At 42.2% G+C, this 12,669-nt stretch overlaps 1 protein-coding gene across 4 annotated transcripts in view; it reads right to left on the bottom strand.

Annotated features, from left to right (window-relative positions):
• LOC128895636 (transcriptional coactivator YAP1) overlaps positions 1 to 12,493 on the bottom strand; it is a 35,722-nt gene extending 23,229 nt beyond the window's left edge. For 2 of the 4 annotated variants that reach the window (XM_054158392.1, XM_054158391.1), the window contains exon 1: positions 10,572 to 12,491. In XM_054158392.1, the coding sequence (XP_054014367.1) occupies positions 10,572 to 11,206 (635 nt within the window). In that variant the 5' untranslated portion in view covers positions 11,207 to 12,491. Of the gene's footprint in view, positions 1 to 10,571 lie in introns of all 4 variants that reach the window. The other 2 variants (XM_054158393.1, XM_054158390.1) reach the window with 2 other exon arrangements.
• Positions 12,494 to 12,669: the final 176 nt, after the last annotated feature.

Raw genomic sequence — 12,669 nt, 5'->3', positions numbered from 1 at the left:
GAGAGAAAAGACACGGCAGTCATTACCGCATAATACAACACAACCGCCGCGCGCTCGCGGTTGGCTGCACTTCTTTTACAACGAGCATCGCGAGCGAGAAACTCTCGCGGCCACTTCAGGCCCGTATTGCTCATTAGACGCAATAAACACATGTCCAGGCCCAACGTAACTTTCGCCCCCCCCCCTCCCCGCCCTCTGTATAGGGTTGCATTCGTTTCTTGAAGCATCACACAAGATTTAAACGCGCCGCGCCTCTTTGCCTAATTTCGTCATCTATTGAAGATAAGTGGTGATAAGTAGTAAAAGGTTATTGTTCCAATTTTTTATTAAAAGTATTGATCTACGGAGGTGGATCCGCAGACGCGGTATATATTTTTGTTTTGTTGCGGTTGATTAAACACTTAATAAATATATTTTGTCTAACATTTATCAGTGACCACGTGTTCCTTTCTTTTCGTCGAAACGTGACCTATATCTACATTCTGAAACGTCAATTTTCATGTGCAGGGCGTCCCGAGACAAGCACCATTAACAGAAATTAAAACGAAACTAGTTGAAGCAAGCGAGACCAAGCCAAGCTCCGGAGCTCCACCAGCTTCCCTCACTCTATCCCCTTCGAGTGCTCGCGGACCGCACTTATCCCCACATGTTCCACGTTGTACTTATTTCTAAATAAATATTACGATAAAGCGAGTTATTATTTCATTAATTCTGGAAAATGTCGAAAACAATGCGAAATCTCTCTGAATTGGCTGCGTTGACTGTTGAGTCTACAAAGAACGCTCGTACATTTTCTCCTCCATCGCCAGACGATAATTCAACGCTCAGTGGTAGCCAGCAAAACGATCGAACAATATTTACGTTGGATCACACCGCGAGATCGGATAGCCATAAACTAATCGCGACCGCGAGAACATGTAACTCGATAAACTCGTCGTTATATACGCGCGCGGGTAAACAATCGTTAGACGGGGCGCTCCTTTCTTTTCGTTTACCTTTTCGCGCAACTTCCTGCATTGCATATAGACGACGGGACGCGGGACGAACCGGGGGGAACTTCGACTAAAAAGCGCATTTCACGGGGAAAACACTGACCACGTAACCGTCCATCGACGGTTTCGTGGAACGAGCCACGGCGCTATTTTATTCGAATAGTAGAAGACGTTAATCCTTTTCACTCGAGACATTTTTTTATAGAATCATGTCCGAGTCCGTTTTTATAATAAATTTGTGTAAAACCAAAAACTCTACTTCGAATAGAAACGACTACGAACATTCGTGGCTCGATGTATTATTATTTCAATTAATAATTAGCTGTATTCTGAAATAAGTAAAATTGATATTGTACGTTCAAGAAATCACTTTTAAATTTCATATGTCGCCCTGGAGGCGCCAAACGAGCGCAAAGGGTTAATCACCATTTCATTATTATGTATGAAATTATTAAACTGCGAATCTCTATGCAAAATAAAATCGTCGCGAAAGTGCCTACAAAGATTGAACCTAAATAGGAAATTATTTTATTCTGCGAATGTTACAACATGAACTTTACTTTCAATCTTTTTTATATTCTTGCATATTGTTTGCATTTTCTAGTTTTTTGCACAACATTAAAATTTCCTATAAATGCATGAAGATCAGCAGTCTAGAAATTATTAATGATCTCGATCTAGTCTCTCTAATTCTGCATAAACCTAGTCCTAACCCGGTGACCATTATAACGTACGTATATTTATCTAAGTAGTTTGGTAGTAGTATTATTATTAGTTTGTCCCGAAAGTTTCTTTCGCGAGTTGCACTCAATTATTTTACGTGGTCGTGTTTATATAAATAGACAATCTAATTTCATAGATATTCATGTTGTAACAGTAATGGAGCAGAATGAATCGTGCACAATTCAGTAATGTAACATAAAACGTAAACTATTGTGCATGTATTACTTAATAATAAAGCGAAAGAAACTTTTAGGACAACCTAATACAATTATAACAATTACAGTAAGGTAATGTTGAGACTTGGGTTAACGGTACAGAGAACAGTTTGAAAATAACAATATCATTATAATAATTCTCGAACATATACAACATACATATTTGTATATTTTTGGAGCGGTATCTATGTTACTGTACGTAATAAATGCATAAAATCCACAGCCTAGACGTAATTACGTAGAATAATAAATATTGTAACGAACCAATATTAGTAAATCTGACCCTCCTGATAACCCGTATTCATACTTTGCTTTTTCGATCGACGAATCTATTTGTCCAAATTCGAATTTTGATTCTTTATCTCTCCTCATTCGAGTCGTTCGTCCAGATAAGAATTTCGCTCCTGGCGCGTCGGAAGAAGGCGTCTGGAAAGGCGCGTTCGTAGCTTCCCGTAACTGTAAAGCGTATTTAGGAAGTTCGTTTGAAATTCTACGCTCCTCGAGCTACGTCGAAACATCGACAGATATATCCCGTTACGTTTTTACGTAACAATTTGTCCCAAGGACTTCGTAAAACAGAGGAGAGCGTCGCGAGCGATTAAATTCCAATTAATGAACGCCGGGCGCGGAAAGGTAAGGTCGAGGGCTCGTAAACGACGCCGTGCGACAAATCAGGGAAGCTTTACGACTTTCGCGATAGCATCTCGTCGCGGCTAATGTCCCATTCGAGTTTCACGTGGAAATCGCGCGCGTCCGCGCGGGAAAACACGGAGCCAACGTAAACGGAAACGCAACCGATTTCCCTGGAAGGAATCGGTCTCGAGCGATCCCGCTCGATAACGTGACCTCCAAAGCCTCGCCGTGCCGTTTGCCGACGGATTAACGCGACGATAAGAAAGAGAACAGGAACACGGCGATTCCTCGTTTCTCAAATTTATCCTCGACGCGTGAATTCTGAGAAATTTCAGGGGAACAAGAAACATATTGTTGATTTATTTTTTTATATTAAATTTCAGTGAATATTTTGTCCTATTTTGGTGTTAATGAGCGTAAAGGGGCAACGTTGAACATAAATAAGTCTACAGGGTGTCCCAAAAATGTCGTAACACTTTGAAAGGGGTGATTCGGGATGTGATTTGAAACAACTTTTTCCTTAGCGAAAATGTTGTCCGAGGCTTCGTTGAGGAGATATTAACGGAAAACATTGACCAATCAGAGCGCGCGTATACCGTTGGAGCGGCCGCGGTAGCGAATGAGCACTGCCGCTTAGCGCGTAGCTTACGTTCCACCGGCATACTCGTGCTCCGATTGGTCAGTGTTTTCCGTTAATATCTCCTCAACGAAGCCTCGGACAACATTTTCGCTAAGGAAAATGTTGTTTCAAATCACATCCCGAACCACCCCTTTCAAAGTGTTACAACATTGTTGGGACACCCTGTATATACGTAGGTTATATAATCTCATTGTAATCTAAATATTTGTACGTCTCGTTTCTTCCGAAACGAAAAACGGCGAGAGCTCTGGAACATGGCCGCGCATACGTGGTCCGAGGGTTAACCGAAACGTTAATCTTAGAAAAGCCTATTATCGGCAGAGACGAGATAAGTTCTGGCTTACTCTAAAAATGCTCGAGTTCGAGGTGAAAACAATCTTCTGAAAAATATTTGGAAATCTCTAACAGCGACGCTATTATTATATTTCTATTTAAAAAAAAATAAAAAAAAAAAATAAAAAAAAACATGTTTGAGAAAGTACGGATTTTCTCACGGGAACGGAGTTCTCGGTATCGCCGAAAAGAGTCGAACCCGCCCCGTGCGAGTTCTCACGATTTTCAGCGTCAGGTAAGGGCTGACCGCGAAGGATTTCGCAGGTGAGACAGAAATGGACGGCTCTCGAACGGCTAAGCCCAGGTAAGCCCACCCCCCCACCCTCCCCCCTCGTTGAAAGAGGACGCGTGCACGGAGGAGGGACGAGGAGCTTCTCGAGTTTTTTCCGTCTTCTCTGTGAACCGTTCTTCCGTTCGCAAATAAACAGACGGGAGAAAAAAAAAAAGGTGGAGGAAGACAGAAATACTTGGAAACCGACGGAGAACAATAGAGACCAGCGGGACGAGAACGGAAGCCCTCCTTCAATCGGCTTTTATAAACGAACGTTGAAAGCGAACGGGGACGATGAATATTCGCGGTACAAGGTGACTGAATGAACGCCCCCTCGTTGGGGCCCCTCTTTCTGACCGTGTCCCCGAGAATACCTGTTATCGAGCGAGGCATCGATTGGCGGCGGTATATCTCAAACGTGACATCGATCGCACGAAATCGCTATCAGGAGTCGAGAGGCAAACAAGCTGAAGGAAAGTGTAACGCCTGTTCGAATCGCTGGAAAACACGTACAGTGGGTGTAGAATGTATTCGTACACCGATCAATAAAAAAGAAAATTCTAATAGCGTAGTTTTCGAGGAAAACTGGTCTTTTATCGTGTGCACAAATGAGAACATTCAACGACAGTGTCGGTAATTTTAAAAATTTTGCGTTCTCAATTGTGGACGTCAGGTCTGAAAGGATTAGAAAATAATTATTTGTGAACGCTTAAAAATAAATGCTCGGAGAAGCTGCGATCATTTTATTACAATTATTCCAGATCTTCTTTCATTTTGATTTTATGTACAGTGGGTGTAGAATGTATTCGTACACCGATCGATTTATCAGAAAATTTTTTTGTGAAATTGTAGTTTATTAACGTCTTTTTTTATAACCAATGATATTTTACATATTCTCGGAAGTCTCTGAGATAAATATAGTCCAAACAACATTTACTAATTAATATGATTTGTGAAATTAACAAAAAAATGCGAAAAGTAGGTAAAAGTATAGAAGCAATAAGTATTTATACATTACTTTATTGCTCCGTGCGAATTAGGGAACATCAAATTTCCAGGAAAGTACTTTTAAGCAGTTGTGCGAATACTTATTGCTTCAATGTTTCTATCGATTAATTGTTTTTTTCTTGTTAATTTCAACTTACATAAATAGCTACTTTTTTTGTAATCTATCTATTCTACAGATTTCTTAGAACATGTAGAATGTCATTGTTTATAAAAAATCAGTTAACGAATAGGGTTGTTCTTGCTCGCTTAATTCATATATCTAGCTGTTCATGTTTATTTTGTGTGCGACCCTTTACGGGCCACACAAGGAACTTCCCGATTTCCGATTACAGCGCCATCTATCGCGAATAAAAAAAATGTTTGAAACTAGTGTTTCGAAAAGGTCTCATAGCCAGTTTTCACAGTGCATGATAAAAAATGAGGTGTTCCGTTAAAAAAATCATGCTGACCTTGACGTGACTTTGGCCGGTCCTTTGAAGGTCAAACGGGCACGATCGTTCAATAGAATTTTCGAAACCCTAAAACATTTCTCTAAACCACTTTTCTCACAAATGTTCCATTTTGGAAACATTTGACCGTTTCCATACTTTTGGAGCACCCTGTATGTATACATGTGTTATACATACGCATACAAATGTAATAATAGTAATATATGTATATATATTATTTTCGTTTAGTTATTCGCTCATAAATTTATATTCTCCCATCTAGATTGCGTTATTGAGTTAAGTTTTCTTAAAAAAGCTAAAAACCTACTGGACCGAATTAGAACAAAATCTAATCAGCTCTAAGTTAGATTGATACACATCGATTCCATCATCGATCATTTTGATCTCGCTATTAGTTTTTTAGAAAACGTTAACGAAAAATTTGTTTACATACGTACACAGACACACACGCGCGCGCAAACACGAACAATTTGTTAAAAATAGGCTAAAATGACTCCAATGACCTTGAAACATGGAGATCTGCTAAAAAATCGATTTTCCATTTTGGGGACAAATATAATAACTTCCCTATAAATCGGGAAGTTAATAAATTACAATTTTACACAGTTTTTTTTGGAAATTGATCGATGTACGAATACTTTCTATACCCGGTGTAACTTGTGTTCGAGGGGACCGTACATGAAAAAATAGCGATGTCTGTGCATGGTGGATGCGTGCGTGCGGGGGGGGGGGGATTTTTAAAAATACGATTCCTCCTACAATTCGCGCGTGTTAGAAATATCGGCCGTGTATTAAATGTAATCGACAATGGGATCCAATTAATCCTACGGAAAATAGAAATTGTCCTCTTGCGATGCGATGCACGACCATCTTCTAAGAAGATTTAAGATAGACACAGATAATAAACCACGGAATTTCCAGTGTGATTACTTTGTAATTTATATAGTACTTTTTTTTTCTCCCGTTTCGGACGAAAGCTACGCGCGTGTAGAACAATAATCTGATACGAGTAATTACTCGTATCTTTTTTTAAAACTTCAGATGGCCAATATCTAAGATTCGTGTAGAATAATAATCTGTTTGTATCTTTCGTTTCCAAGTACAGGATGAGTCGCTATCGCGTTCGTTGATCGCGATGACGCTTTCGAATAGCGCCGGGAAATTAACAATAACTAGAGCGTCGTCGAAAGAAACTGCGTGATGTTCTTTTCTTACTAAAAAATCGTACAACTATGCGTATTTATTTAATTCGTCTAGCCTGGTGTTACAATATCGATGTTTTAATACTGTCTTACAATTATCGTTATTATTGTAAGTTAGACATTAATTTCTAATTCTAAATATTCCAAGTTAATATCGCCAACCGTATGGAATGTTCGTTCAGTAAGAACGTTTACTAATAGAAAAGACAGGCAATATTATTGTCGACAATCGCAGCAGGATTCGTCCGACCACGTAAACGATTTACTACTTTTAAACTTACTACCATTAAATAAACGGTTAATCTTTTTTTCTTCTCCGACGTCTTAAATATAAATATCGAAATCTAACTTAAAGACTTCGAAGTAAATGCGAGATATATAGTTACTAACTATTACTTTTACAAGTATCGAACGTCCCTAGTCCAAAACTGTTGCTAGTCTGTATTTCGTCCTGGATCACTCAATGCGTATCACTTAAGGCAGTGGTTTCCAACTTTTTGGAAGGCGCCCCCCTAAAAAGAAAAGAGAATTTCTGCACCCGAGGTATATAGCCAAGAAATTTATATTATGTTTATCCTATCGTAACAAACTTACAGTGGATGTAGAATGTATTCGTACAACGATCAATTTCCCAAAAAACTTTTCTGTGAAATTGTAGTTTCTTAATTTTTTCTTTTTATAACCAATGATATTTTCCATATTCTCGGAAGTCTCTAAGATAGATATAGTCCAAGCAACATTTACTAGTTAATATAATTTGTGAAATTAACAAAAAAAAAAGATGCGAAAAGTGGGTAAAAGTATAAAAGCAATAAGTATTTGGACGATTCTTATGACGAACCGTTTACAGTAGAGTTTGTAACGTAAATAGAGGAATGGAAAAAGATTCCACTTTGAATAACTAATAATTTAGTTAATTTAATGCTTAGAAGAGAATAAATATAAAATCAAAAGGAAATCCCATGAAAGAAGTATTATATACTTATAAATTAATGTAAATTTCTTTTTCTTTTTTTAATCAAGTTTTAAAAATTAAACAGTTGTGCGAATACTTATTGCTTCGACATTTCTATCGATTAATTGTTTTTTTCTTGTTAATTTCGCGACTTACATAAATAGCTATTTTTTTTTTTGTACTCCATCTATTTTAGAGATTTCCGAGAATATGTAGAATGTCATTGTTTATCAAAAATAAGTTAATCAATTACAATTTTACATATTTTTTTTGGAAATTCATCGGTGTACGAATACTTTCTACACCCACTGTAGCTATTTTTATTCGTTTCGACCTGACGCTTAACATAAAACACCCTTTTAAAGGAACCTTCTCGATGAATCGAATGTAATAGAAAGCCGAAAATCCAGAAAATTCGAGTAACATATTTGTACAAATTTTCAAAAGTAAAACATACGAAATAAGATAAGTGGAATATCAGAAATGATACAAGACGTTCCCAGAAAAACCGTTAAACCGTGACGATAAATATAGCATGGAATACAAAAGATACGTTCAAATCAGAAATGGGCAAAACCCTAGGCTTCGAACAAATCTCAAGTTTGCCGATGTGTTTGTCTCGTTTCCTTCTTTGGAAAATGTTCAAAAGAGGAAACGAGACAAATATATCGGCAAACTTTAGATTTATTCGAGGCCTAGGATTTTGCCATCCCTGGTTCAAGTTACTCGCAATTTCCTAACCTAAAAAGCTTCTGTCGCGCCCGTTTAGAGACCGCGCCTCCCACATAGGAAACACTGGCTCAAGAAGTCCCATCTTCTATGTCTTGAGATCGATTCAGACTATACGACAAGGACCGACAACGACACGACAAAACATTAAAACACGCGTTTTAACACGTCGATTGGCAGACTAAATACTCTCGAAAATGTCTACTGTGTTTAAATTTTGTTTACAAACTACTGGCAACTACATAATCAAACATTTATTGCGGTATTTACTTTTGTGTCGTTATCGAAATTCAAGAATTTCATTAAAATTCATTCTCTTTGACACACAACTTTTGAAATCAATTTTTTGAGCTCTTCAGTGAAAAGCACTGTCATCCATATATGGGTGACGTGGCGATCAACGTGTTAATGGAACTGTTCGCACTATTCCCGTTGACGGTACGTCCAAGTCGGTGTCTGTTAAGTGTGAATAGTTCCATTAAAACGTGTGTTTGAATGTTTTTGTCGTGTCGGTGCCGGTACGTGTCGTTGCCGGAACGTGACGGTCCGTGTCGTATTGTCTGAATCGACCTTTACGAGTACGTTTCAAAAGTCCTGATAAAGTTACGCTAAAATTCGAACACGACCGAGGTTCCCAGCCCAGCATCGAATGCTCGCGTCGGTCGAAATCGCCGATGCTTCGTGTAATCAACCCCGAACAGACGTGTCCCGTAGCGAGGTCCCGGGTTAAAGACAGGTGGGTGGAAGGAGGTCGAACGAGGCGACAAAGCACACGGGGAGCGTTTCCCACGACAGGTGACACGTGGGAATCCTAGTCACGGCGCAGGTGGATCAGGTTAGACGGCCAGAGAGATGGAAGAGGATCGGGGGGGAAGGAGACGGGCTGGTCGACGGTGTCGGGTAGGCGTCCGAAGATCGACGAGGAGAGGCGACGGACGCGAGAAAGACGAGAAATGAGGAACGGCAGGGACAAACGATACTCTGGCGAGCGACCGACCAGACGGGAGGAGAGAAGGGTGGAAGAGGAAGATGGAGGTGGAAGAGACACGGTCGAGAAATGGAAGAGGAACGGAGAAACGACGACGAGTGAGCCGTGGCGGACGATAAAGACGGTGACGGCCTTGAGGTATGTGGGACCCCAACACGCGCGCAACGACACAGACGACGAAAACGTTCCGAGTCGTAAGACCGTCCATGGATTCCCCCGATGAACGGTTGAATTCGTATCGCTTTTAAAGTCGTTAGATGGAAGCGAGAAGAAAGGAGTTAACCATGAACCGAATGTAGGAAACCGCACACCTGTTTTCGAGCGGCTCTGAAACGTCAGCTCGTCCGTACTCCCGTTCCTATCAACGTCTCCCGGTGATTCGGCGAACGTAAAAGCGCGTTTTTACGAGACGATTAAACGACCGAGTTGCCGCCAGTTTTGTACACAGATTTACCGTGCGGGGGGGGGGGGGGGGGCGGCGGCGGCTATAAAGATCGCCGGTTGGCGACGTTCGCGAAAACGGTCTTTCAAAATGGGCTTTATCGAACGTTATCTCATTTACTCGGCGGGAAATCTTCGGTAATAAGCGAAATAAAGCGAAGTTTCTTTCGAAACTTTGGTTTCTCAAGTTCTTGGTATACATAGTATACATAGTATACATAGAACGCACGGAAATGAAACAAAAGTACGAATACCACGCAAAGGTCAAACCTGTCGTCAGTAGTAACCGCAATTCTTGTTTCGAAACACCCCCTTATTGTATTCAATAACAGCTAAGGAGTCAAGGAAAGCACGAATCAAGGAAAAATCAGTATCGCTGCAAAATGTATTGGGCTGTCTGGAAAGTCCATGCCGATTTTTAGTAAGCGGTACGGGTCTGAATATATCGGAATGGCTGGAAACAAATAATATGTGTACATATTAACTTTGTCTTTCCTTAACAGGTGGAAAGGTTGTGGAATAAAATGGTACATATATAATTCAATAAATATAAATCAAAATTCAAATATGCCTTTGAATTTTTCTTAAAAATAGCCATGAACTTTCCGGACAACCCAATATTCCGTGACTACGGTCAATAAGTAATTAGCGATTAAAAGTAATGAACGATCGTACTTGTGTAGCCCCGAAAGATTACAAATCCCTGATTTATGACACTACATTTACAGAAGTAACTCGTAACCGCGAACGATCGTTACGAAAATAATCGCTATCTAACTCCGGGAGATAACGAAGGGTACGTTAGTAATTTGTAATCGTGAGGTAATTTGTAATCTTTCAGCGTGAATCGCGCATGATTATTCATTAACCATTATTACTGATTTACGACCGTAGATTGCGAGCGCGGCTCGCGATTACGGTACGGCAAATGTAAACATCGTACTCTGTAAGAAAGCAAAAGGTGGCTTGGATGGAGATAGAAGAAAACTCACTTGAGGAAGTAGATCTGTCCCTCGGGGGTGCGCGCCTGTTCCCATCCGTGCGGCAGGGGACCCAGGTCGTCGACCGTACTGATGACGTCGTAGCTGCGTTGCTTCTGGTGATGGTGGTGACGCGCGTGCGGCTGGGGCGCGTGCTGAGGCGCCTGCTGAGCGGACGCGTACGTCTGCTGAAGCGAGGCCGGGCTGCTGTGGGCGCGAGGATGAGCGACGGTGAGGCCAGCAGCGGCAGCGGCGGCCACTGCGGCCGCAGCCGCACCTGCGGCGTTCGTACCGCTACCACCGCTGTTACCACTTGCACCGGTGGCGGAGGCATTCCCGGTGGCCTGTGTACCGGTGGTGTTTCCACCAGGTGGGGCGGCACCGGTGGCGACTGCCGCTGTCCCGAACGCCGAATCCGCCGAATTCTCCCGTGAATGCGAGATCGAGGGACTCTTGCTACCCGTGGACGGTGGATTGAAGAAGGAATCTGGTAGATTGCGCATGCGCAGCGGGACTTGCAGCGGACGCTTCGAGTCTGGCTTCAGGACGCTGTCGAAGAGCGCCTGTAGATCCGATTCCGAGTTCTGATCGATCCTCACTACGAGGTTGCTCTTCGACAACTGGTCCACGTCCTGGTTCAGCGCCATTTTGGATCACGGCGGTACTGATCTAACGCGCTTTCGTGCGGTGCCTTCCCTCGTCTTTCCCTCCTCGTGTCCTGTCGTACCACCGGGGGCTTATACCTTTCGTTCTTTATTTCCGTCTTTCCCTTTCGCTCCCACCTTTTTCCGTCCTCCTTGTCTCGTCTATCTATCTCGCGGACCGTTCCTGTCGCTCTCTTTTCCTTGGCGAGACGGTTCTCGTTTTCGCCCGACCCGTGTTCCCTCTTTCTTTCTACCTTTTATGCTCGCCTCCCGTTTCCTCGAGTTGTCTTCTTTTACGGGTACACCTATGCGCACGTCGTGTACACGGCGAACGACCAGTCATGAGCCAGTCCGTACACACACCGTCTCGCCTCTCCTCCGTCACTCTTCGGTCCCTCGACAACGCGATAGCTTCTTCTCTGTTCCACCTGTGCGTTTCACGCGAGACAACAAAACAAGCAGGACAATGCCGCCGCCGCTGCCGCCGTCGTTTCGTTGCGATTCTACCACCGGGCTACCCTTTCCACACCGGCGCCCGCAATGATAATCTCGAGTCCCTCGACGAGCAACGTCTCCACCGTCGTTTACCGCGATATCGCGCACCAGGAGAGAAATCGACTCGTTTTGCTAGCCGGCCGTCTAGCAAACGAGTGCTAGCGTTCACCGTGCGTGGACACGCGATTACGTACAGGGGCCTAGAAACTCCCGTCTGTTCGACCGATGCGAAAGCGCTCGCGCCATCTGCTGGCCGTGGCTGATACTAAACCGCAACACGCGGGATATACGAACGTTCTATTCATACGAACAACTCTTAACGCTCAGATACGAATCGCGAAGCAGGATTAAAATCAATACTATCCACTCAATCATTCGAATACGTACACTTCTCTCATAGGTAGCTTTCCCAAAACGTCATATTCTTGCAGTCTTCCTGATCGATTCTTATTATTCTTCGTTTACAATTCATCGACTCTTGACGACCGTCCCATAACCACAACTCTCAACGTTATTCCATATTTCTTGACGCTACCACGATGTATCTCTTAATATTTAATTATGAATAATACCGCAACCGTCTCCCTTGCACGACAATAATCAAACAAACAAATTACTGAATAATGTCTACGCGAGACATACGAACACAGTTTACGATCGATGTATTTCCGACATCATAGTATTCAAATTATTCTGCAACTTCGTCGCTTAAAGTGCAGTTTACAAAAGCAAGGAAACCGCGGTGCACACATACACGCAATTGCATCTTGGTTGGTCGAAGATCATCTGGACCTTTCTCGAGGATGTAATTTCCTTTGAACGTCGAGCGCGCGTATGCCAGCCGACTTTTCACGGTTCTGTTTACTCGAAATTGCGCGATCCCTCGAATCGAAATAGAAATCCGCTTCTATTTTCTATGTCTATTTCTGCCCAGCTCGCTCATCACGCACGAAAATTCGAGCAAACACGAT

The sequence above is a fragment of the Hylaeus anthracinus genome, unplaced genomic scaffold (assembly GCF_026225885.1).
Source record: "Hylaeus anthracinus isolate JK02 unplaced genomic scaffold, UHH_iyHylAnth1.0_haploid 5, whole genome shotgun sequence".
Lineage (NCBI taxonomy): Eukaryota > Metazoa > Arthropoda > Insecta > Hymenoptera > Colletidae > Hylaeus > Hylaeus anthracinus.
The sequence above is the reverse complement of the archived record's forward strand: the minus strand, read 5'-3'. Positions and strand labels throughout refer to the sequence as shown.